This window comes from Somniosus microcephalus, chromosome 1 (genome assembly GCF_052327205.1).
Source record: "Somniosus microcephalus isolate GS21.2 chromosome 1, FLI_Smic_1.0, whole genome shotgun sequence".
NCBI lineage: Eukaryota > Metazoa > Chordata > Chondrichthyes > Squaliformes > Somniosidae > Somniosus > Somniosus microcephalus.
Genome location: NC_140987.1, coordinates 223,803,321 through 223,829,776, shown reverse-complemented (window position 1 = coordinate 223,829,776; position 26,456 = coordinate 223,803,321). Strand labels below are relative to the sequence as shown.

Sequence of the window (26,456 nt, the reverse complement as noted above, 5' to 3'; positions counted from 1 at the left end):
TGGTTCTCCCTTATCTATTCTACCAGTTACATCCTCAAAAAATTCCAGTAGATTAGTCAACCACGATTTACCTTTTGTAAATCCATGTTGACTTTGTCTGATCCTGCCACTGTTTTCCAAGTGCTCTGCTATTACATCTTTTATAATGGACACTAGCGTTTTCCCCACTACCGATGTCAGGCTTACCAGTCTATAATTCCCCATTTTCTCTCTAGCACCTTTTTTAAATAGTGGGGTAACATTAGCTACCCACCAATCCATGGGAACTGTTCCAGAGTCTATAGAATTTTGGAAGATGACCAGCAATGCTCTACTATTTCTAGGGCCACTTCCTTAAGTACCCTTGGATGTAGATTATCAGGCCCTGGGGATTTATCGGTCTTCAATCCCATCAATTTCCCTAACACCATTTCCCTACAAATACTGATTTAATTCAGTTCATCCCTCTCATTAGACCCTATGTTCCCTGACATCTCAGGGAGGTTATTTGTGTCCTCCTTTGTGAAGACAGAACCAAAGTATGTATTTAATTGGTCTGCCATTTCTTTGTTCCGCATTATAAATTCCCCTGATTCTAACTGCAAGGGACCTACGCTTGACTTCAGCAATCTTTTTCTCTTCACATATCTATAGAAGCTTTTACAGCCAGTTTTTATGTTCCCAGAAAGCTTACTCTCATATTCTATTTCCCCCTTCTTAATTAATCCCTTTGTCCTCCTTTGCTGAATCCTAAACTGCTCCCAATCCTCAGGTTTGCTGCTTTTTCTGGCCAATTTATATGTCCTCTCCTTGGATATTATGCTATCCCTAATTTCCCTTGTTAGCCATGGTTGAGTCACATTTTGTTTTATTTTTATGCCAAGCAGGAATGAACAAATTCTGTAGTTCATCCATGCGATCTTTAAATGTTTGCCATTGCCTATCCAACATCAACCCATTAAGTAATGTTCCCCAATCCATCCTACCCAACTCGCGCCTCATACCATTGTCGTTTCCTTTATTTAAATTCAGAACCCTAGTCTCTGAGTCAAATACTTCACTCTCCATCTTAATGAAGAATTCTATCATATTATGATCGCTCCGCCCCAAGGGGCCTCGCACAACAAGATTGCTGATTAATCCTTTCTCATTACATAATACCCAGTCTAAGATGGCGTGATCTCTAGTTGGTTCCTCGACATATTGGTCCAGGAAACCATCCCATATACACTCCAGGAATTCCTCCTCCACAGTATTGTTACTAATTTGGTTAGCCCAATCTATATGTAGATTAAAGTCACCCATGATAACTGCTGTGCCCTTATTACCACGTCTCTAATTTCCCATTTAATGCCATCCCTAACTTAGCATTACTGTTTGGGGGTCTGTACAGAACTTCCTCTAACGTTTTCTGCCCCTTGGTATTTCTCAGCTCTACCCATACAGATTCCACGTCATCAGAGCTAATATCCTTCCTTACTATTGTGTTAATCTCCTCTTTAACCAGCAATGCTAGCCCACCTCCTTTTCCTTTTTGCCTGTCTGTCCTGAATATTGAATACCCCTGGATGTTGAGTTCCCAGCCTTGGTCATCCTGGAGCCATGTTTCCGTAATCCCAATCATATCATATCCGTTTACATCTATTTGCACAGCTAATTCATCCACCTTATTACAAATGCTCCTCGCATTAAGACACAAAGCCTTCAGGCTTGTTTTTTTAACACTCTTAGACCTTTTAGAATTATTATTTACTGTGGCCATGTTTGATTTAACCCCTTGATTTCTCTGACTGCCACTTTTGCTTTTCTCCTTCCTGTCTTTTGCTTTTATCCTTGTTTCCCTTTCCTCTGTCTCCCTGCACAGGTTCCCAACCCCCTGCCATTTTAGTTTAAACCCTCCCCAACAGCACTAGCAAACACTCCCCCAAGGACATCGGTCCTGGTCCAGCCCAGGTGCAAACCATCCAGTTTGTACTGGTCCCACCTCCCCCAGAACTGGTTCCAATGTCCCAGGAATTTGAATCCCTCCCCCTTGCACCATTCCTCTAGCCACGTATTCATCTGAAATATCCTTCTATTTCTACGCTAACTAGCACGTGCCACTGGTAGCAATCCTGAGATTACTACCTTTGAGGTTCTATTTTTTAATTTACCTCCTAACTCCCTATATTCAGCTTTTAGGACATCATCCCGGTTTTTACCTATATCGTTGGTATCTATATGCACCACGACAACTGGCTGTTCACCCTCCCCCCCCCACAGAATGCCCTGCAGCCACTCCGAGACATCCTTGACCCTTGCACCAGGGAGGCAACATACCATCCTGGAGTCTCGTTTGTGGCCACAGAAATGCCTATCTATTCCCCTTACAATAGAATCCCCTATTACTATAGCTCTCCCACTCTTTTTCCTCTCGTCCTGTGCAGCAGAACCACCCATGGTGCCAGGAAGTTGGCTGCTGCTGCCTTCCCCCAATAAGCCATCTCCCTCAACAATATCCAAAGTTGTATATCTGTTTGAGAGGGGATGGCCACAGGGGACCCCTGCACTACCTGCCTGCGCCTACTACTCTGCCTGGTGGTCACCCATTCCCTCCCTGCCTGTGCAGATTGACATGTATGTGCATGGAGCGATTTCCCACCTCTGTAACTTGCCTCTAAAATTATTGGCCCTGAATTTCAGTGGGTTTTGTCCCAATCTCCTGCAGTAACTTCAGCGGGAGATCGGAAGAACCCCAGGAGAAGGAAGTTTTTTATCCGTTTATGCCATTTCTCTGAGGATTCCGCCGATCTCTTGCCAAAGTTGAGGTCTGGACAACCAAAGTTGAAATCCCCCACCTAGCAGAAGATCCGGTTAACCTTAACCCCTATAAGCATTCAGGGCCACTGATGTGTGCTTTACCTAAAGTTACAAAAGCATTTGTGTGTACTTCAGCAAAATATTAATCATGTTTAAATAAATCAAATCTATCCTGCAAAAGGAAAAAGAAAAGAAAGAATTTACAACCCGTGCGAACATATCAAATCCAAAGTGGATTCAAATGGAAACTAAAACAGAAAAACAAAACTTTAAGAACTAATAAGTTGTTCCATTGGTTAAATACTGAGCTTTAAAGCTTGTCTGACACAGCTAAAGCATACTGTATTATGAGAATCAGGCTGAATATAAGAAGTACAGAGGAGAAGTGAAAAGGGAAATAAGAGGGGCAAAAAGACAGTACGAGAATAGATTAGCGACTAACATAAAGGGAAATCCAAAGGTCTTCTATAGGCATAATAACAGTAAAATAGTTGTCAGAGGAGCGGTGGGGCTAATTAGGGGCCAAAATGGAGAACTATTGGTAGAGACAGAAGGCATGGCTGAGGTACTAAATGAGTACTTTGCATCGGTGTTTACCAAGGAAGAGGACATTGCCAAAGCTATAGTAAATGAGGAGGTTGCTGAGATACTGGATGAGATAAAAATAAATAAAGAGGAGGAACTGGAAAAGCTGGCGGTAATTAAAGTGGATAAGTCACCTGGTCCGGATGGGATGTATCCTCAGTTACTGAGGGAAATAAGGGTAGAATTTGCAGAAGTGCTGGCCACAATCTTCCAATCCTCCTTAGATACAGGGGTGGTGCCAAAGGACTGAAGGATTGTAAATGTTACACACTTATTCAAAAAAGGGGAGAAGGATAAACCTGACAATTATAGGCCAGTCAGTTTAACGTCTGTGATGGGGAAGCTTTTAGAAACAATAGTCCAGGAGAATATTAACAGCCACTTGGAGAAGCATGGACTAATAAAGGAGAGCCAGAACTGATTTGTTAAGGGCAAATCGTGTTTGACTGACTTGATTGAGTTTTTTGATGAGGTAACAGAGAGGCTGGATGAGGGCAGTGCAGTTGATGTTTTGTACATGGACTTTCAAAAGGTGTTTGATAAAGTACCACATACTAGGCTTGTTAGCAAAATTGAAGTCAATAGGATAAAAGGGGCAGTAGCAGCATGGATACAAAATTGGCTAAGGGATAGAAAACAGAGAGTTGCTGAATGGCTGTTTTTCCCCATGGTTCAGTACTAGGACCTCTGCTGTTTTTGATATACATTAATGACCTGGGCTTGCAGGTAAAGGGCACAATTTTGAAATTTGCAGATGACACAAAAATGTAGCACATAGTGAGGACGATAGTAATAGACTTCAAGAAGACATAGACAGGCTGGTGGAATGGGCGGACACATGGCCGATGAAATTCAATGCAGAGAAGTGTGAGGTGATACATTTTGGTAGGTAGAATGAGGAGAGACATACACACTAAATGGTACAATTTTAAAGGGGGTGCAAAAACAGAGAGACCTGGGGGGTTAACCTGTTGGCAGACAGGTTAACAAAGCAGTTAATAAAGCATAGGGGATCCTGGGCTTTATAAATAGAGGTATAGGGCTTGATTTTCCAAGCCCCGAGGAGGCAGGTTTGGAGGCGGGAGTGGTGGGAAAATTGCAGAATCGGGGGGGCAGGAACCCATCCCGCCCCCAACCCACCTCCGTGCCAATGTCCCAGGAGGCGGGTACCCGACCTGTGCTGGGAGCCGCCTCCCCGAGGCGGGAAGGGGATTAGTGCCCATTAACTGCCTGTTAACAGGTAGTTAATTGGCAGTTTTTTGCCTAATCCCTATTTTTAGCCCTGAAGTGTGGGCTGTCCGACAGCTCTGAACCACGCCAAGTTAACGAGGCAGACTGTCGGTCTGCAGGGATTGGAGGGGCCGAGATGTCCATTGTGCAGGTGAGTGATGGGTGCATGTATGCAGAGGTAAGTGTGTGAGGTAAGTGTAAAGTGTTTTAATAAGTTTTACTTACCTTTACTTTCTCCTGCAGGCTTCCTTCCTTCAGTTCTCGGGAGTCCCTCAGCTCACCAGCACAGAAATCAGAATGGCCGCTGAACTGTCAAAAGCTGCAGCCTCTGCTTTCTGGTCTGGAGAGCCCTCTAACTGAGTCTGAGTAGAAGGACTCAAGTTAGAAGACAGATTGTCAGTGTTTGACAGCTTCACAGAGCTGTCAAACGCTGATTTTTCATCTGTCAAAAGCTTTTGACAGATGAAATTTCAATCGCTGACATCACCAGTAACCAGGTGTCCCTTAATTGGCCTGCTGAGCTCGCTGGGTGGGCTTAACAAGGTCAATCAAGGGAAAATAGCGTGGGTTGGCCACAAGTCGATGGAGGCGGGACTACAACCCAAAATGTCCTGCCTCCAAAAGCTCCCCATTGACAAAATCGAGCCCATAGAGTACAAAAGCCAGGACATTGTACTAAGCCTATCTAAAACACTAGTTCGGCCCCAGCTGGAGTATTGTGTCCAATTCTGGGCACCGCACTTTAGGAAGCACGTGAAGACTTTGGAGAGGATGCAGAACAGACTGCTTGGCATAAACAAATATATTAGCCTTACAGTATGCTGTACATAAAATGCAACTATTTGTTTTGCATTATATACTGTTCAAACTATTTGTGACATATTTATTCCATTTTATAGGGTATCTTTGGCCCCCAACATGTTGAAAACCATTCAACGACCTGTTTCCTGGTCTCTGTCAATGGGGCTCTGTAACGAGATGCTAAGAAGTGGTTGAGAATGACGTTGGTTGATTTGACTTGCCCTTTGATTTCCATTCTTCTGTGCTCTCTAGGGAAACTCTTCACTTCCACTCAGTGCCTTTCCTGACAATCCAACTAAGGTCAGAAATTCATCATATGTGGAAAAAAAAGGTCACACCACTCCATTTAACACACACACACATGAACAGGCCATCCCATCTGTTATCTTATCATTTGGATGACAAGACATCCAAATGCAATGCTTCTCAAAAATTTCCACAGGGATTCTCCAGGGGGGGATTGGCAAAACTACCGGAGAAATGTAGTCAATGGCTGAAAATGGTTATTTACACTATTTGTCCAGGGATTCTGCCACTATCCCTCCCAAGTTATGGCTGGAGATCAGAAGAACACCACAGAAATTCAGGGCCCATCTGTTAGATGCTCTTCTATTTGTCCTTAACTGAAGCGTCACTATGTCAGTATATGTTTACAGAAATTAAATTTGGCTCCTTCGTTGATACGAAAATCATTATTATTTTTATGCTACCCTTTTTCAATTGATCAATTTATACTGATCCTTTCAATAATGCCTATCTGCAAGGTAGAAAGGGAATGTATCCCAGACTGTTAAGAGAAGCAAGGGAGGAAATAGAGGAGGCTCTGACCATCATTTTCCAATCCTCTCTGGCTACAGTACTAATCGTCATTTAGAAAAGCACGGATTAATCAAGGACTTCCAGCATGGATTTGTTAAGGGAAGGTCATGTCTGACTAACTTGATTGAACTTTTTGAGGAGGTAACAGGAGGGTCCATGAGGGTAGTGCGTTTGTTGTAGCCTACATGGATTTTAGCAAAGTTTTTTACAAGGTCCCACATAACATACTGGTGAGAAAAGTAATAGCCCACGGGTTCCAAGGGAAAATGACAAGTTGGATCCAAAATTGGCTCAGTGGTAGGAAGCAAAGAGTAATGGTCGACGTGTGTTTTTGTGACTGGAAGGCTGTTTCCAGTGGAGTTCCACAGGGCTCAGTACTGGGTCCCTTGCTTTTTGTGGTATGCATCAATGATGTAGACTTCATTGTAGGGGGCATGATTAAGAAGTTTGCAGATGATGCAAAAATTGGCTGTGTGGTTGATAGTGAGAAAGAAAGCTGTGGACTGCAGGAAGATATCAATGGACTGGTCAGGTGGGCAGAAAAGTGGCAAATGGAATTCAATCCAGAGAAGTGTGAGGTAATGCATATGGGGAGGTTTAACAAGGCAAGGGAATATAGATATGGGTTTTCCCCATCAAATTCCTGAGCATTCAGCAATGCATGGATTAATCAAAGACAATCAACACAGATTTGTTGAATGGCAAGTTGCATTTGACAAATTTACAAGGGTTTTTTCAAGAAGTGACTGAATGGATTGTTAAAGGGACTGCAGTACATAGATATTCAGAAGGCATTCAGTATGGTGATTCACAGGATTCTTTTTCACAATATTTGAGCATAGGGAATATAAGAGGAACATGGGTAGAAAGTTGGTTGATGGATGGGAAACAAAGCGTTAAGGTAAATGGGTGCTGCTTGGATTTGAGAAGAGTTCAAAGTGTTGTACCCTTGGAGTCAGTGCTAGATGCACTTTTGTTCTCGGTGTATAGATCGCTAATTTAAACTTGGACATAGGGAGCATGTTATCAAAGTTTGTTGATGAAATAAAAGTAGGGGATTTAGCAAACAGTAAGATGGACTGTAAAAGGTTTCAGGATGACACAGATAACAACAATAACTTGCATTTATATAGCACCTTTAACATAGTAAAACATTCCAAGGATTTTCACAGGAGCGTTATCAAACAAAATTTGAAACCAAGTCACATAAGGAGATATTAGGGTAGGTGACCAAAAGCTTGATCAAAGAGGTAGGTTTTAAGGAGCATCTTAAAGGAGTAAAGAGAGGTGGAGAGGCGGAAAGGTTTAGAGAGGGAATTCCAGAGCTTCGGGCCTTGGCAGCATGACTGGCCATGGTGGAGCAATTAATATCGGGGATGTGCAAGTAGCCAGAATTGGAGGAACACAGATATCTAGGGGGGTTGTGGGGCTGAAGGAGATTACAGAGATGGGGAGGGGCAAGGTCTTGGAGGGATTTGAAAACAAGGATCAGAATTTTAAAATCGAGACGTTGCTTGACCAGGAGCCAATGTAGGTCAGCGAGCACAGGGGTGGTGGGTGAACGGGACTTGGTACGAGTTAGGATACGGGCAGCTGAGTATTGGATGAGCTTAAGTTTATGGAGGGTGGAAGATGGGAGGCCGGCCAGGAGTGTGTTGGAATAGTCAAGTCTAGAGGTAACAGGTTAGCAAAATGAGTAGGAGAGCAGGTGAAATTTAACATGGAGAAGTGTGAGGTTATGCAATTTTGGAGGAAAAACAAGGAATGGGAGTATACAATCAATGGACAGATGATAAAGGTTTTCTGCGTTCGCTGATTTCAGCTCAAGATCTTACTTTCGGGCAGAACAGAGGTGTTCAGCAAAGTGATCACTTAATCTATGTTTGATCTTCCCAATGTAGAGGAGAGTATTCGCTGCTCACAATACAGTCTCCTCTACATCGGAGAGACCAAACGTAGATTAGGTGATCAATTTGATGAACCTCCATTCTGTCCATAAGTGCAACCCTGAGCTCTCTGTTGCTTGCTACTTTAATTCACCATCCCACCCCTACTCTGACCTCTCTGTCCTTGGCCATCTACACTATTCCAGTAAAGTTCAGTGTAAGCCTGAGTAAGAGTACCTCACCTCTCTACTAGGCACAGTGCAGCTGTCTGGCCTTAATATTGACTTCAACAACTTCGTGCCTGAACCACACCTCCCATTTTTTCCCTGACAGTAAGTACTGGTAAAGTAGCTTCAGTGTACCACCGCTTCCGTGAATGGGAGAGGGGAGTGAGTTGGTGGTTGGGATGAAGATCTCCCATCAGCACACCATTGGCAGGGTGGTCGGCACCCCTGGTGCTGACTTCCCTTTTCCTTCTACCAGACTTCTGGGCCACTAAGCCCTGCTCCACTTTGATAGATTTTCATGCTTCCCCTCTCTAACTAAACTAACCTGCTTTAACGAATTACAGATTCTGGGTCTCGTATATATCTTTTATTTCTCTGATTTTTGTCATCATGCTTCCTTATGCTATTCTCACTTCTGTCACTTAACCATTCTCTGCTCTGCCTAATCACTTTACAGCTTATTCTTTTTCTTTGCTTTTGTATGTGCTTTTCCCTGTTTCCCTTATTCTGTTTCTTCGTTTAGCTGTTCGTCTGTAATATCTTCCAGTTCTGTTGAAGGGTTATGCCTGAAACATTAACTTGTCACTACTCCACAAATGTTGTGTCTGACCTGCTGAATTTTTCTGTTTTGGTTTCAGAATTCCAGCATCCGCCGTATTTTATTTTTTGTTTCCCAGAGCCATGGAACCAGGTTCTCATCAGATCCCACAATATCTCTGTAGTGTCCTGTCTAATTGATCATTGACCAATCACATTCTATCAAAATAAATTTCTGTAGCATACAAACACCATAATAGTTCTTCACCCAGCCCACTTTATACCCTAAAAATAAAATGTATAAATTCAACAATCCAAAAATAACAAACTTACCCATAAACTTTGCTCCTCCACACCCTTCAAGAAACAGCACAATGCACCTCAAGGAGCCTCTGAGCATTTGTGACCAAGAGTACAATCCTTACCCTGCCTACTGAATCTCCACTGATATCTGGAGGCACAAAGTAACAGCCCAATGCAATCAAACTAAAAGTACACGAGCTTGCTTCCAGGCACAGGAGCCTGCTTCCAGTGTACAAGAACATAATTACCAATAGCCTGTGCATGGCTAGTGCTCCAATGCATGTGTAACAGAAAACACTTCTTCCTTCACGAGACCAACTTATGCCTCGATGTATGATTCCATCTCTAATGAACTTCTGATTTTATTTAATTGATTTCTTTCATCAACAATCTTGCTGCCTCCTGGCCTCAACCTTAATCTGCCTGCTTCCATACAACAGGTCAATTGAAAATGTCAGAACTGAGATTGATAGATTTTTGTTAGGCAAGGGCATTAAAGGTTATTGAACCAAGGTGGGTAGATGGAGTTAAGATACAGATCAGCCATGATCTAATCAAATGGCAGAACAGGCTCGAGGGGCTGAATGGCCTACTTCTGTTCATATGTTCCTAACCACCAAATTATTGTATTATTTCTTCCTAATCATGGCTCTAATGTGACAGCCAAATAGCCACAAACAGACCTGGACTTGGGGCCACAAATTCACAGATTTGGCTTCTATATAATCCTCCTCCCAGCTTTCCTTTCCCTTGTCCCAGGCAAGCCCTCACCAGGCCTCAGCCTCTTTTCCTTCTAGATGACAATAATAATCTTAATAATTAGTGCAATTATAATACAGACAATCCACAAAAACAATAAATGTATCCTACCAGAAATAATATATAACTAGCCAATCCCCTGTGCTGTTGCTTGTGGTGAGTTGGAAGAGGCGCTGTTTTACGATCAGGATGTGTATCCCATGTAGGGGATAACATCTACCCTCTGATTTACAGTGATTAAAAAATCAAATTCTATTTTTATTACATAGCACAGGGGACAGTTCTGGATGTTAGTAGCACTGGGGAAAAGTCCTGCTGAACTTTAGCAGAACTGGGTGGAAATCCTGGAACGTGACATCACGGTGAGATCCTTAGACCTGGATGTGCTGTGCAAGGAGAAACTTGGGGGTTGACAGAACAAGGGACAGAATGTGCAGTGTGACTCACTGGTGGATTCCCTGGTATCCTGCATTATTTTATTGCAGCAATCTTTGCTTCCCCTGAATATTTGATTAGTGCATTGGTGCACTAGGAACCTGTGCGCATAATATATGCTCAGACTACAGGATCTTGCTATAGCTTATAGAGTCACTGCTCTGAGCAAAGTTAAGTCCAAGTACCAGGCTTTTGGGAGAGGCCGTGGCCTTCAGATAAAATATTTAATTAAGATCTGTTATAATTCAATGATAAATGTAATCCTATTATTGTGAAATATGTATTTTTTTATTTTAGACATGGAAATTTCAATTGTTGAGGGGAAAAAAGTAAATTAATTTTGAGTGATTTGATTGGTTCATCAACTAACCATGATAACAAATATTTACATATGGTTTTCCCATTATAAAATATTGACATGCTTAGAAAGGGTTCCCCCACTATAAATGTTTACATAGACAATTTCCATTGTAAATGTTGACATAAATTTGTTACAGAAAGTAACAACTGTGGACAGGAAGTGTGCATCAAGATTTTTAATAACATATAAATATTAGATTATAAAACAGAAGGGCACAGTAGCAATAAGATTATGGATGATATGTATTCCTGGTAGGTGATGCCCTGAGCTGCGAGTGAGAATGATTCATAAAATTACTCAGATTTTGATTGTCTCCAAAAAGCTTTTATAATGTATAGCATTGTAAATTTGCAAATCAGATACAAAAGTTTGAACTTCTTACACTAGATATCTCTTGTACACATTAACAGTCTCTATCTTATTGAATCCCAAAGTTCTTCTCATGTTCCCACAGGTGACAGGCAGCAACCAAATGAGCAGTACAGTCCTTGCTTTATATATTGATTTATTTTGGTTCCAGCAAAATCTTTAGCAGTGCAGCGTACACAACATTGTGATGTGAAGGGGCAGCAGGGTGATCTGCACTGCACTACCAAGAAGATGGTTGTCTCCTGCCAAAGTGCATCACGTGCACAGTGTTGGCAAACTGCGTTACGCAACGAGTTGTTCTGCATTCAAGAGTCAGCAAACAAGTGCTTGCGTGAGGCTGTATGAGTCCATTATTTACGTTAACGTTATTTATCAACTTAGCAAGATTGAAAAGATAGGTCAAAACTGTGTAAGGCTTGTGCATCCCTGCATCAGAGGCTCTCCTTGAGTCAGGGGCCCACTGTGATTGCAGAATTTACAAGTGCCTTAATGCCACGTTTATGAAACTCCAAGCCTCCACATCGAGTGGCGCTGGCTGAGGTCTCCCAACAGATTTTTCTACCTTTGTGGAGGAAATAGGGTTTGGGGACCAAAAGCAGGCAGAAAAGAAAAAAAGCAATTTAAATGGGGGGTGGGGGTTTGGGGGAGGGGGCTGGGGTGCGTGCGGGTGAGGTTACATAGGACTATATCCTGTTTTAGCGCAATCACTTGCCAAAATAGCTGAAACAAGATAACATAATGTAATCCAATGGTACAATACTGACTGGTTACAAATTGTGAACTATTGTCCAGAGCTACAGACCTGATTACAGGTGTCTAATGATGACCTTAGACCCTGTCTTCAAGCATTACAGGAAACTCATGGCCACTTGCAACCCTCACAGCAAAAATTTACTGGATCAAACTGGCTGTCCAATAATGTCTTATCCCAAGAAGTTACTTTCTGTTGGTGGGATTTTCTTTCTGCAAATTGGGAAAAAAATTTTTTAAAAGAGGCTTTCTAAAAAAAAATCTGTGACAGTAATGTGCATGTGTGACACCCTAAGTGTGATAGATGTGTCTCAAAACTATTATATAAATATAATAGATAGTAAAAACATATGTCAGGGAGGCCGTGAGCACTTTGGTTGATGGTCATCTGTACCATTGACCACTCAGGTTTTCAGCTTGTAATAATAACTAGTAATGTCATTTTCACTAATTGGATCATATTAAAGGCCTAATGTATTAAAAGCAAATTCTGTAAATGTTATTTAAGTGCACAGGAGGTGTTGCTGCTATCTGTAGCACTCTTCTGGTACAGAAATCCCTCTAGAATTGATGTTCTCTGAACAGTTCTAATGAAGACCAATTTGGCATTAATTGTCAAAGTTATTCAAACAGGATGTTTGGTTTGGTGTGGGAAATGGCAAAAATGCCAGACTGGTGCAGTAGGGGGTGCTCTTTTGAAGATGGGTTTTAAGTACATTATTGGGGTTTTACTCTGTAATTGGTTGTACTGTGCCTGATTCGGGAGTTATTTGATGCCCACGCTGGGTGCCTGAAATGGAAAGAGTTCCATTCCCCAGCACTGATATCCACCCTCTTGCTATAAGCAGAAAAAAATCAAAATGACAAACTTCAACAATAGGGTCTTCAAAAAAAATAATGGCCACAATTTCACCAGTGGAGGCGGGATCACGGCAGGGGAAGTGTTTGATGGGTTCCGGTCCTGCTCCCAGCTGCAGCCACTCTGTAAAAAGGATTTTCCATTAATAGGGCTTGTTAAGCCCACCCTGCGGGTTTCCCAGCCAATTAAAAGGAAGTGGGTCTGATGACGTCATTTGATGACGTGTCATCAGCCGGGTTCCTTTAAGGGACCATGGCCACATTCATTTTGACAGTTGTGCTGTCAGTATTCTGCAACATTGAGGTGCTGCGAACACTGACAAGCACTGCACAAAGGTGGACGGCTGCACCCAGGCTCTTGCATAACTCCCTCCATATGCTTATGGAGGAAGTCACAGCATGCTTATGGAGGGAGTTGCAGCACTCTCTATCCACTGTCACCTCCTTGGAGCAAGCTCTCTCACCATTGACAGATCACTTCTGTCATCTCAACTTCAGCTGCCATCTATTCAGCAACATCGGTGCACTTGAAAAAATCTCATCTTGGATCTCTGAATCCCTCCACGATCAGCCCCTACACCAACATCACCAGGCACACAAACATCACTAACAACAACACCAACCTTCTCCGCAATCACCAAGGGTGGAAGAGATCTCCCCAGGACACCAACCCAGCCTGGTTGCACATTACACGGGAGGGCAAAAGCAGGGATGTCGTCAGGAGGACCAGGCTGCAGTGGCACAAACCTTTCAATGATCTCAGTAGATCACAAAACATTACTGCAAAGCCACACTCAACCTCATCCTGCTGTGCCACTCATCACATCCCCATAACTCTGCCTTCCCTACCCTACTCCTGAACATCCTTACTCACACCAACTTACCTTGCACCTCCACCCATCCCTCCCTATCTACATCATCACATCCCCATCTCACCAGCCACCTCTCACACTCACCCGCATCCTAGTCCAGTCATACCAACTAACAACACACAAGGGTAGGCACTTGGGTGTTTTATATAATGTTCATGTAAATTTTCTGTTAATGTGTTGTCAAACATTGAAATCTTTATTTTCAACACTTTGCCTTATTGTACAGATCTGTGCTCACCTTTGGCAGTGTCTTAGTGAGTTGCAGTGAATGGTGAGACATAACGGTATCCCCCACAATGCTGATGAGTGTGAAAGGAATGGCTTGGTCATTGTAGGAATGCTTTATGATGATGGTGTGGGGTGGTATCAACCTGGCACATCATGTGGCAGCCAGGGTGTACAGCATCAAGTGAACTAAATCTGGTCATGATGATGCCATCGCTGGCCTCCGTGGCAGTAATGTTGTTGGGTGCTGATGCCCTGTGTCCTGTGCAGCATCAGGTGATTGCGGAGAAGGTTCGTGCTGTTGTTGGTGTGCCTGGTGATGTTCGTGTTGGGGCTGATCGTGGAGGGATTCTGAGGACCAAGGTGAGATTTTTTCAAGGGCACCAATGTTGCTGGAATAGATGGCAGCTGAAGTTGAGATGACAGAAGCGATCTGTCAATGGCGAGAGAGCTTGCTCCAAGGAGGTGACAGTGGATAGAGAGTTTACGCCAAACACTTCCAAACTGCATACAGCTCAAAAGTGTCTTCCAAGTCCTGAAGGCTTAAGCTTCTGACATTGGAAAGTGACCAGCTGTAAAATGGTAGCTTTCATACCACTTTTGCAGCTGTCACCTATTCACAGCAATGGGGAGACATAGAGAACCCGACCTACTTACCTGACATGATCTCTGAACGACGTGAGCCCCATTAAAAATGTGGTAAAATAGAAAAAGACTGGCAAAATAGTAGTAAACAAGCATTTAACAAGCAATTGAGTACCTTAAATGCCTCCCCCGCCACTTGGTGTAGGGTCTGTTCTGAAATCGCAGACCCGACACTTTGGAAACTTACATGGAGGCGGGTTCGCAGTGGGTTCCCAACCCGCTGTCAATTATTTCAATTTTGTCAGCAGACCCGCCTCCAAACCCGCACTCTGAGCACAGCAAAATTCAGCCCAATGTTTCTTTTGAATTTTACATGATTATGATCTTGTTTGTGATGAAATTGCGAATTATGACTTACAAATGAAGTTAGTATAGACATAAAACAAAAAAGAAAAGAGGGCGCCAAAAAAACAAATGGGTAGCAGTGAAAATCTGAGATCTGAAATGCGGACAGATGCAAGCTAATCCGGTCCTCATTGTTCTTGCGCCCATTTCATGACAAAGCAACCCCATGAAAATCTCTTCAGTGCAGACCATGCAGCAGAGGCTGCCAGCTAATACCAGATTGAGTCATTGTCACATACAGTTGAGCAATTACATAGAATTTTACAGCACAGAAACAGAGCATTCGTCCTAACTGGTCTATGCCGGTGTTTATGCTCCACACGAGCCTCCTCCCATCTTACTTCATCTCACCCTATCAACATATCCTTCTATTCCTTTCTCCCTCATGTTTTTATCTAGCTTCCCCTTAAATACATCGCTGCTATTTGCTTCAGCCACTCCCTGTGGCAGCGAGTTCCACACAGAATCCCCCAAGCCTGGGCTTAAGAGATAAATACAGACCAGGAAGGCCACTGGGCCGATCTTAGCTCAGCTGTCCTGGCGGGAAAAATCTACACTCCTCGCATTACAGTATCCAACTGGATTGGCCCAACATTCTCGAACCCTTTCGATGCTTGGCCTCACACTGCACGAATAAATTATATAAACTGGTTAAGTCTATTGTAAGAAGTAATGTTACTCAGACCAGTCTGCTGAAAAGGTTTGTGCTAATTGAACACAAGATTTATTGGTAAAAGAACCAAAGGGAAGATGGGGAGGATTTTTTTGTGCAGTGAGTTGTTATGACCTAGAATGCATTACCTGAAACGATGGTGGAGGTAGATTCAATGGTAACTTTCAAAAGGGAATTAGATATATAATTGAAAAGGAAACATTTGCAGGGCTATGGGGAAAGGGCAGGGTAGTAGAGCTAATTGGATAGCTCTTTCAAAGAGCCGGCACAGGCTTGATGGGCCGAAGGGCCTCCTGTGTGTATGATTCTATGATAACTGCATTTTAATCATCCCCGATGGGAAGTGGAAGGTGTGGGAATAGGCTTCAGAGAGCAAGCAGATATTGAATAACTGCTATTTAGTTTCCTTATAATTACACTCCAGTGTTTAGAACAGGTTTTAGTGCTTAATACTAGAAACTGCAGAACTCAAGTAATCTTCACATTAGAGTCACAGGGTAAAGGAGGGGGGGTCACTATGGAGAAGTCATACACTGTTAACAGAGAAAGTAAGAAAGAAAAGGAGAAAGAGAAAGGAGCCTGTTGTGTTGAAGCCAATGTGCCCTTTCCCCTTCGCAGGATCCCTTGATGCTCTTACCGTCAGGAAATTATCCAGCTCACTCTGCAGAAGGTCCTTGAGTTCGCCTTTGTTGAGTTTGTACTTATCCCCCTCTTTGCCGGAGTAGTTGTGGAAGACGTGGATCAGTGTATCCATGGCACCCTCCAGCTGGGATGGCATCTTGGCAGAGGTCTGAGAAACAAGGCACAAGCAGAAATCCACTCCTTAGTACAATGCAACTCTACCTACCTCCTACATGCACCAAACAACAAAGCCATAAATGCAAGCGATCCCACTAAATAGGAGGGGTATACACGATCTAATTATCAGAAAAAAAGAGTACAGTTATAGCCGGGTAAATCTATCCCAGTCAATAATACAATAATGCCAGTCTTAGTCCTAACAATATGCATCCAGCACAGGTATGAACACTAGCAGTAGTGTTAGCCCTGTACAACACTGCAGAATATGTGCGAATAATGAACGTACTGTCACTCAATAGTAATTTCTACAAGAAAATGGTTTAAAAGGTGTTCACAATAATACCTTAACCAACTGGAAGATGAAAGGAGCTCAGCAACCCATAAAGCAAAACAAGGGAGTGATTACCTGCTGTACGAAAGGCGGCTAGAATTAATCGGGATGATAGACAGTGGACTGACTAGTAACTCTTTTTCTGCAGGATTTATAGCCGAAATATTATTTTAAGCACACCTATTTGATTAATGCATCAACCAATAATAATTAAAAAACAGTTTGGTTGGTTAAATACAGAATCATAAACAACAGTCCTCCCAAGATACTGAACTAAGTACTCAGATTAGTGCTGGATCATCAGTTCAAGGTTGTCACCTGTGAGGGTCACCAACAGTAATTTCCTGTCTCTGTACAACTGTTTAGATGAGTTACTCATCAGCAGTGGCTCCGCTGCACTTTGTAAATAAGAATCATACAGCGCCTTTTAATGTGATCTCTAAAATCGCCCCCACCATGTTATAACTGACATTTTATATACTCACTGTAATCTAGTATAAAATAATTCCTACTCTCACTGGCCTCTTGTTCTCTTTGCCAAACCTGCATTGATAGTATCAAGTTATCGGTGTTTGTTATTCTTTCTACTGCATCCTCTGGCAGGTGTCTCAATCCCCTTGTTGGAAATACTTTTTCCTTCCTTTCTGTCTCTCTCTGGGAAATAGATACGCTCAAAGATATCATCTATTATAAAACAACAATGTCCCCCATTTCCGCTCCCTGGCTCCCTTTCTCTCTATGCTGCAGTACAGTCCCATAGGCAGTGGCAATCTAATACAACAACAACTTGCATTTGTATAGCACCTTTGCCAGTAAATCATCCCAAGGCACTTCACAGGAGAGTTTATAAACAAAATGTTACACCAAGCCAACTAAAGAGATATTGGGATAGGCTTGGTCAAAGAAGTAGGTTTTAAGGAGTGTCTTAAAGGAGGAAAGAGAGGTAAAGAGGCAGCGAGGTTTAGGAAAGGAATTCCAGAGCCTCGGTGTTGCCAGACTGGGAGACAATGTAGGTCAGCGAGCACAGGGGTAATGGATGAACAAGACTTGAGTTAGGATAAGGTCAGTAGAGTTTTGGATGAGCAATGGCACTGTTAGTCTTTTGGTACCTTGCCCAAGTGACCATTCTTCATGTGTCAGCCTAGATATTGAATCTTTGTAGCTTAATATAACCCCGGGAATGTCAGTGAGTCCAACTCCTTCACAGCCTCAACATGTGCACTTTAAAACAGGAGCACGGATAATGATCTGGAGTGGGGACCCTGGCTAATTAAATGATTATAATTACCATTATAATTACAATTTAAATAGGAACATTGACAGTGTCCATTTCAAAATTAAACTGCTTTTAATATCACACCATTTGGTTGATTTGTGCTGTAAATGATTTCTTAATATTGAGGCTGTCAGCCCAACTACCTTAACCTCCTCTCGCCCCTTCAATATCCCGGACTAGCCTCAGCTCACCCCCAACCTAACTCTTACCACAAAACCATTTATACCTTCTCCCCATCTCCGCTCTAGCCATCAACAGACTCACCTCCTTGTTGAGGTCCACCTCATGTTCCCTTGGCCACCCACTCATGCACCATTCAACTGCCCCTTATCAGCCCAATGCTTGCCATCACAGTCAATTGCTCAGTTTCTTCAGGGTCTGTTATCCACTTTCTGAAAAGACCATAAACACCCTGTTTCTTAGGAAGCCAACATTGACCTCTGAATCCTCTGCAACTACTGTTCTATCTCCAACTCTCCTTTCTCTAAGTTTCTGGAATGTGTTGTCTTCATCCAACTCTGTGCGCACCTGTCCTATCACTTCATATTCAAATCCTTATCTTCTGGCTTCTGTCCCACCCACAGCACTTACACCTGCTTTTACCAGGTGTAAGATTTTTAAAGGTTTTCAGCGGGCGGAGGTTGTGCAGAAAGCAGAACTCTCTGTCCGCGGTGGCCCTTCTCCTGGGCAGGCAGATGATCTGTCAAGAAGATTCTTGACAGATTGCAAGTGCCGGGTTTTAGCGTATGCGCTTCATATGCCTGAAACTGGCACTTGCAAGGCCCCTATGAGTGCATATGCACCCATGGGGGTCGAAAAATCTGGCCCAATATTATCATAAATACGGGGTCAGTTTCATATGTATGCCAGTAATGACCAACATTATCTCTCCTCCATGGATTCCGCAAGTGTTGATGTGCTGTCCAAGTGTCCTGCCTACATGTGTCACTTATGCAGTGCAAAATACCCTTCAAGATCTGGCAAGGGAGAGTCCATTTTCCAAGTCTATGCAGTTGTGGATGAATGGGTCTCTGCACTGCAGTCTGTCATGGAGTACATGACAACTCCTATGGCACATATAGCAGACTCTTCTTTTGTGTAGGCCTTATGTACACTGGGAGTGTCTTTCATGATTACTCAGAATGCTGTTATAGAAGGTATGGGCTCAAATCTAAAAGAGGCCCTCTTATCCAGCTTCAACATGCTAGTTAAAGGGATTGAGAAAACCTTAGGCAGGGATTTACTTGGCTTGAGCATGCTTTCTAAATAGCCCAAAGTGATCACTCAGTTCTCATTGCAATAATAAAAATTCTTGACAATTCAAACTACCACTATCCCTAAAGGGAAGAAAAGAAAATCTATTTTATTAGTTGTCGCGAAGGCTTATTGAAGGTCGCTTAAGCCTAAGCTATGCTGAAAATGGTTATGGAGGCCTTCCCATGGCGTAAACATCTTGCATTATCTGTATAATAAGATGGATAATACTCTTAAGCTGGTGGCACTAAAAACAATGATCTAGCAATTGGGCCGTGACCATTTTTGTGGGTGTGGGGTGGGGGGTGTGAATGGTAAGGCTTGAAGCTCTCTCGATGTTGGGCCTCAAGACTTATTTTAATGTTCCCGGCGAAGCGTGAAGAGCCCACCAGCAAAGAGGAGTCCAAGTTTGGGCCACAGTTTGTGGTTCAGTGATCCTCAGGTAAATGTTGTTGGCGAGCACAGCCAAGGCCGGGGATCGGGATGGGGTCCTGGGTCAGGGATCAGGATTGGATCCTGGGTCGGGGATCGCGGGGGTTGGTGCCAGGAGCAGAGTGGAGATTGGAGCTGGGTATCAGGGTTCTGGCCAGGAGTGGTGGTGATGGGGGATGTTGAGATCAGCGGTGATGGGGAGGGGTTTGTGAGCAGCAAGCAGGTCCTTTAATGTGGGGTCAGGAGGAGCACTCCTGCTCCTCCCAGCTTCACATTCAGGTAAGTTACTTACCTTCTTTGTTGCAGGCGAACCCGGAGTCCAGCCTGTGCTGTCGCCGCTGCCTCAGGGCAAACCAATCTTACAGAAGAGGGCCTCAAACAGGCATTAGGGGAAGCTAACAAACCTGTTCAAATACATTTCTTGCGGCAGCAATAGTAAAGATATTGAAGTTTTCACATCATAGATTAATTTGAGGAACGCATGATTTGTGTATAAAACATATTTTCTAGGAGGTAATTTTTAAAATTAAAGTGAAAGATATAAATAATGAGGAATGGAGAATTTCCATGGGGATTCAATGATGGAAGGAAAATATTTTCTTAATGGTTGATAATTTTTGACAACTATGTGCACTGCAGCTTTAAGATGTGTGAAAGCGAGATTTTTTAAAGAAGAGAATAAGCTTAGTGGACTTCTGACACAGGCTGGAATTTTCCTTACTTTGGCGGGTCCGGTGCGGCCGGTGTTCGTGCCGGGTCCCGACACCGCGGCTGGCTCCATCCCGCTGTACAGAATGAACTTACCGTAATGGGGCCTATTAAGCCCACCCAGCGCGTTACCTGGCCCATTGAGATGGAACGGGTCTGGTGACGTCATTCATGACGCGTTTTAAGCTGGGATCCTTAAAGGGGCCATGGCCACATTAAATTTATTTCAGTCTGGCATAGTAGGTGTTGAATCTTTATGGTACAATCATAAAGTAAAAGTTATATATAAGTGACAAAGAAATATTTAACTAAAATTATCATTAAGTAATATGACTCCATCTACAAATACGATCAAAATCATATAATTTAAAAAGTACATTAATTGTGAAGTTATTGGTGTTTCAGTCACAAATCTACAGACTTTTGTATCAGTAACTGGTATAAATAAAAGATGTGTGTGTATAGGTAATACAGAAAATTAAGCAGATTTTAAATGTAATTGTAAAGGGGTGGATTTACAATCTTCTGCAAGTTCAGCGGAAGAGCTGCGGAAACCCTGACAAACAATGTAATTGATGCTTACAATGTGTTTCTGGGATTTCTGCAGCTCTTCTGTTGAAGTTAACAATGGACAAGTGAGAGAACCTCTGCAGAAATTCACCCTAAAATCTCAGACTGAAAAATTAAATAGTTATATTCAGGGACTGAAAGCAAATTGAACCAGTGGAATGAGTGATGAGAATGAAATTGTTATGGTTGATGACTTGATTTAATGTGTAACTGGATAATCACAGTATACTGCGAGAAAAACCTGGCCAGAAACAACACAAAAATGTATTTATATGGTATATGTAATTTTTATAGTGCAGATCAATTCACTGCAATTACTGTTCAGTTGGAAGGCAACAGTCGAGAATGGCCAGTGAAAAATTAACATTTACCAGCAGCTTTTCAAGTAGAACAGAATCTCCATCAATCTGTTAGCTGATGTAATCAACATGTTTTTATCTTGGTTTGTTTTTCATGCTGTCAAGTAATCAGCTGGAGCAATGGCCACGGAACTCCCGCCTCAGGTTGACAGACGTGGTTCCCGAGCTGTGTGAATCCTGTGGCCATGCAGGGAAATTTAAAAAGTGGGGGGGAAAAAGGCTGTTAAGTACCTAATAATGATTTCAATTGGGTCCCCCGTCGCTGCAGGTCAGGTCAGCTCCACACTGATAGATGCACCTGTGGGAAAGGCACATGTGGGTGAGTTGACTGTGGGTTCCCGACCCGCTGTCAAAAAAACCAAGTTTTTCACCCAAGCCGCCACCGAACGCGTCTGCTACCACCACAGAAAATTCAGCCCTAAGTAGGGTATGTGATGGGAAAGTATTATTTCCATTAAATATTAAAATAATAATGTTTGCTCAAAGTGGATCTTAATAAATTATTGTAGCTTTCCAGATTTCATGCCAAAAACTTAATAGGGTAGATATTCCAACAGACAAGCTTCACATGTAAACTTGCTCATCCTTCTTTCCTGTGTGTGCTGCTTTAACGCAGCTGTTCATTCATTAAACACAAACTCTTATCCTGCAACTCGCCAGAAATTGAGAATCTGGCAGAATGGGGGTGGGCCAAACCGGCACTATTCTACTTTATGGCACTGCAGCTGGCACTGCAATTCTGGCGGAGCTTTGCTGCCCCTGATGGAAACTTTCAAACCTAGTAAAACATCCCAAGACGTTTCACAGGAGTGTAATTAGACAAAAGTTCACACCGAGCCAAAGAAGGAGACATTAGGACAGATGACCAAAAGCTTTGTCAAAGAGGTAGGTTTTAAGGAGTGTCTTAAATGAGGAGATGGAAGTGGAGAGGTGAAAAGGTTTAATATTATTTCCATTAAGGAATTCCAGAGCTTAGGGGCTAGACGGCTGAAAGCACGGTCGCCAATAGTGGAGTGAAGGAAATGGGGGATTCATAAGAGGCCAGAGTTGGAGAAGTGCAGAGTTCTTAGAGGGTTGTAGGGCTGCAGGAGGTTACAGAGATAGGGAGGGGTGAGACCATAGATTTGAAGATGAGGATGAGAATTTTAAAATCAAGGCATCACTGGACTAGGAGCCAATGTAGATCAGTGAGCACAGGGGTGACGGGTGAACCGGACTTGGTGCGAGTTAGGTTATGGGCACTGGAGTTATGGATGAGCTCAAGTTTATGAATGCAATAAATTCCTCATTCTTCATTAGTGGCATTCTGAAACAATCCTTTTATTTTGCATGTATTACAGACAATACTACATGTGTTATTTAACATAAGCTTTCCAGTATAGGGTTAACAGAAAAAAATCAATGGGACTTCAACCAAGATACCAAGGATAACAGCATAACTAATAGACTGAAAGAGGCAGGACTCCTCCTGTTTAATATAGCAATGTGTGAACTATGGGCTGTTACCCAAACTGGCTTCACCGAAATAGATAATGGCCCGGATTTTACCGCCTGCACGGTCGTAAGTGCCCTGCAAGTTCCAGGTTTCCACATGTGCTGCGCATGCGCGGAAACCTGGAACTTTCGATCTGTCAAGTTTCAGCTTGACGGATCATCTGCATCCCTGGGAAATGGACATTCGCTGGTGAAGAGTTGGGCTATTGACCCAACTACTGCCCAGCGAATGCCCACAAAACCCTTATACCTGGTGAAAGCCGGAGTAGGGCCTTCTTTTACCAGCATAAGGGTTTAAATAAATATTAAAATAAATTTTTAAAAGTCATTTAAACATTCTAAAACCTTTAAAATTAGTTTAGGTTATTTTTGACCCCTTTAAAAATATTTACATTTATTTTTCAAAAAATTACATTTTTTGTTTTAAATATTTAATTAAATTGTATTTTAATTAATTTTAAACATGTGATGATTTATTTTTATTTAGATTGTGTGAAAGTGTTTTTTATGTAATTTCTATTATGCTTATGGGGATTTCGTACGTGAATGGAATCTCCATAAGCATAATGGGAATCCCCCTTTTTGATTGGTTGGGCCAGCCTACGTGATCCCAGGGATGCTTGCGAACCGCATGCTCCCCAGGATACGTGGGCCTTTACACAGGTCCTGCAGGCCCAGGAGTGCAAGAGTCCGAAGATACAGAGGCATCATGTAGGTGCGCACTTTTCTTGCAGATTGGAGGCATTCACTCGCCGGAAGCCTCCGACCGCAATTTCAGGTCCATTAGCTTGTAAAACATACCTGAAGCCATACAATGCAGCTGGGGTAATGACTGCATAGGCCACTGTCTGTCTATTGATTTAGTCTGTTTCCTTGCACACATGTACCTTAGATATGTTGCCAGTCGGACTGCCCATGAGATGTCAGACAGCGTATCTGCAGGGAATGTCGATGGAGCTTCAAGTGCCACTATAGCTGGGCTGCTCCCTGATTCTGTTACAGAGCTTGTGCAATTTCCTCGACCTAAATCTGTAAAGAACCACACAAGCACTTGGAGGTGTCTGGTGGTCATGAAAGGCACTATATAAATGCAAACCTTTTTTTAAATGGTTAACACTGAAAAATATATACAAAATATATCTACTTTTGTCTGGATTACATCCAAACTAAATTATTTCAACAATGCTACTTTTCATTTTTCTGATTTGATTTGTTTGAAGGAGCAGGGTTGGCAAGTGAAGCATTTTTTTCTCATTCCTTAGCCTCTCATCTTCCTAAAGACTCTTTCCATTGTTTTCTTACGGATATTACACAATACAGTGAAACAAAGCACATAAAACATTCAGAGAACATTCTAATGAATATTCAGCTGAAAATTACATTGTGCAATATTATCATATAAACACTTTGGCCTAGAAATTCAGTAAGGCCCCGCCAGCTTTGCGCCCAGGTACCGCCGAAAGAGGGCTTCTGCGCCAGAAGAGGAGGCTGCGCTGATATTCAGCGCAGCGGGAATGGCGGCGGTAGCCGGTAGCGCTGCGCCGGCACCGATGACGTCATCGGTGTGCGCAGTGCCCCGGTTCCGGCCCGACCCCCATATTTAGTTGCGGCCGCCTCTTCCGTGGCGGCCGCAAACAACGTTCAGAGACCGGGTCCGTAATGCAGCCTTAGTGGGGCGCTTTAAGGTGGAGGTGCGGCCGGCCGCTTTTTCGGCGGCCGCCTGCCCACACCTCCTTCCCCGGCCTCCTCCACCCCCTCCCCCCGCGGCATTGCCGGCTGGTTTCCGGGAGCCCGGCACTTCTCCGTTGTGCCGGGCTCTTTTGCCGGCACTCGTGATCGGGGCTCCGGCTGTTGCAGGCACCTCCCCCTTAAGAGAGGGAGGAAAGCCTGCAGTACCGCAGCCTGCCGCTCCGCTGCGGGTGGCGCTGCGGCAACTAGCGCACCGATATTCAGTTGCAGCGCCCCAAGCGGGGGCGGCCACACCCTGGAACAGCGGCCGTCCTCGACTTGGGGCGCTGAAACTGAATATCGGATGGGCGCGAGTGGCTCCGCGCCCAGCGGTAAATTCTGGGCGCAAGCGAGCTGGCGGGGCTATAGCTAATTTCTAGGCCTTTATTTTTTTTTTTTTTATTCATTGATGGGATGTGGGTGTCGCTGGCTAGGCCTGCATTTAGTGCCCATCCCTAATTGCCCTTGAGAAGATGGTGGTGAGCCGCCTTCTTGAACTGCTGCAGTCCATATGGTGTAGGTACACCCACAATGCTGTTAGGAAGGGAGTTCCAGGATTTTGGCCCAGCGGCAGTGAAGGAACAGCGATACAGGTCCAAGTCAGAATGGTGTGTGGCTTGGAGGGGAACTTGTAGGTGGTGATGTTCCCATGCGTCTGCTGCCCTTGTCCTTCTAAGTGGTAGAGGTCGCGGGTTTGGAAGGTGCTGTTGAAGGAGCTTTGGCGAGTTGCTGCAGTGCATCTTGTAGATGGTACACACTGCAGCCACAGTGCGCCAGTGGTGGAGGGAGTGAATGTTGAAGGTGGCGGATGGAGTGCCAATCAAGCGGGCTGCTTTATCCTGAATGGTGTCGAGCTTCTTGAGTGTTGTTGTTGCATTTATATCAGATTCCTTTATCTGTTATTTTAATAGAAGCATTAATTTATTTAAGGTAGTGGACAGAGGAATTTGATACATTTTCCTGCAATAATATTGCACAGCGTAATTTTCAGTCTATGAAATCTTTGAATCATGTAAAGGGGAGAATATATCGTGTGTTTGTTATTACAAACCAAACCCTCAAAGGGTTTCTGGTTTGGAAGTAAATACTCTGAAGATGTTTCCATTAATTTATAGATGCAGTTTGCTAAATCATAGATGTGGTAACTTATGCTGCTACAGCTCCCTCTGGTGCTGAAGTACAGCATTTTATAGCGGGATGAAAACACGCATACATCTTTTGTGTAACTTTTAAAATTAGTAATAGTTATCCATGGCAGAATTAACTCTTAGAACGACATGTGAGTTCCAATTGAGTGTCCACCTGAATAACAAGCACAGCCTACAAAGGCTACAATTACTCAACTGAGTTAAATCTGCTTGCTTCCCAAAGTGCCACCCTCCAGGAGGAAAGCTTTACTAAAATCTATTTTGGAGTTTTAAGCTTATTCTGCTGATGTAAACATTCTTCTTTTCTGTGGTTTGATGCAATAGTGACAAATGTCTTCTGTCGTACCTACCTCTCTATTTCTATGCACAAGGGCTGTATGACACACTTTTTAAAATATTTGAAACAAAAACCCTTTGAGCGTTTCATATTACTCTACATCTCATGATTAATTAGATATTTTCAGAATGGATTCAATGAGATATTGCAACTTCATTGCCCATCTTCACCAGCAGGGAATCCACTTTTGGGGTACATCCTCTCTCTGATTGGAAAGGGGGTAGGGGGCAGGCAGCAAACAGATAGGACCCAAAGATAATTCTTTTTTTCAACAGGGATATTGGGTCAGGGATTGGTGCTGGAGACCTTCTGGTTGTTGTTTTTGGACGATGGCCAGTAGGCCCCAATCATTGGTGGCCATTGCCACTGCTGCAGCAACGGGTGAATTTCCTCCCTCCCCCACTTTCACAGGCCAAGCCTCACCTGGAGGAGCATCTGGGACATTTAAATAACTTAAATATCAAAATACAGGCAAATACAGGCCATTGCAGGAGGAAGGCACTTCGGGTGTGGAAAGGCGCTATGTAAATGAAAGTCCTTTCCTTTCTACTCCCATTCCT

At 43.3% G+C, this 26,456-nt stretch overlaps 1 protein-coding gene across 4 annotated transcripts in view; it reads right to left on the bottom strand.

Moving 5' to 3' along the window:
* s100z (S100 calcium binding protein Z) overlaps positions 1-26,456 on the bottom strand; it is a 95,804-nt gene that overhangs the window by 12,274 nt on the left and 57,074 nt on the right. The window contains exons 1-2 of one of the 4 annotated variants that reach the window (XM_085990796.1): positions 17,076-17,144; positions 16,096-16,248 (exon numbers count right to left, since the gene is read on the bottom strand). In XM_085990796.1, coding sequence (XP_085846922.1) covers positions 16,096-16,236 — 141 coding nt within the window. In that variant the 5' untranslated portion in view covers positions 16,237-16,248; positions 17,076-17,144. Of the gene's footprint in view, positions 1-16,095; positions 16,249-16,602; positions 16,774-17,075; positions 17,145-26,456 lie in introns of those variants that run through there. The other 3 variants (XM_085990771.1, XM_085990780.1, XM_085990787.1) reach the window with 3 other exon arrangements.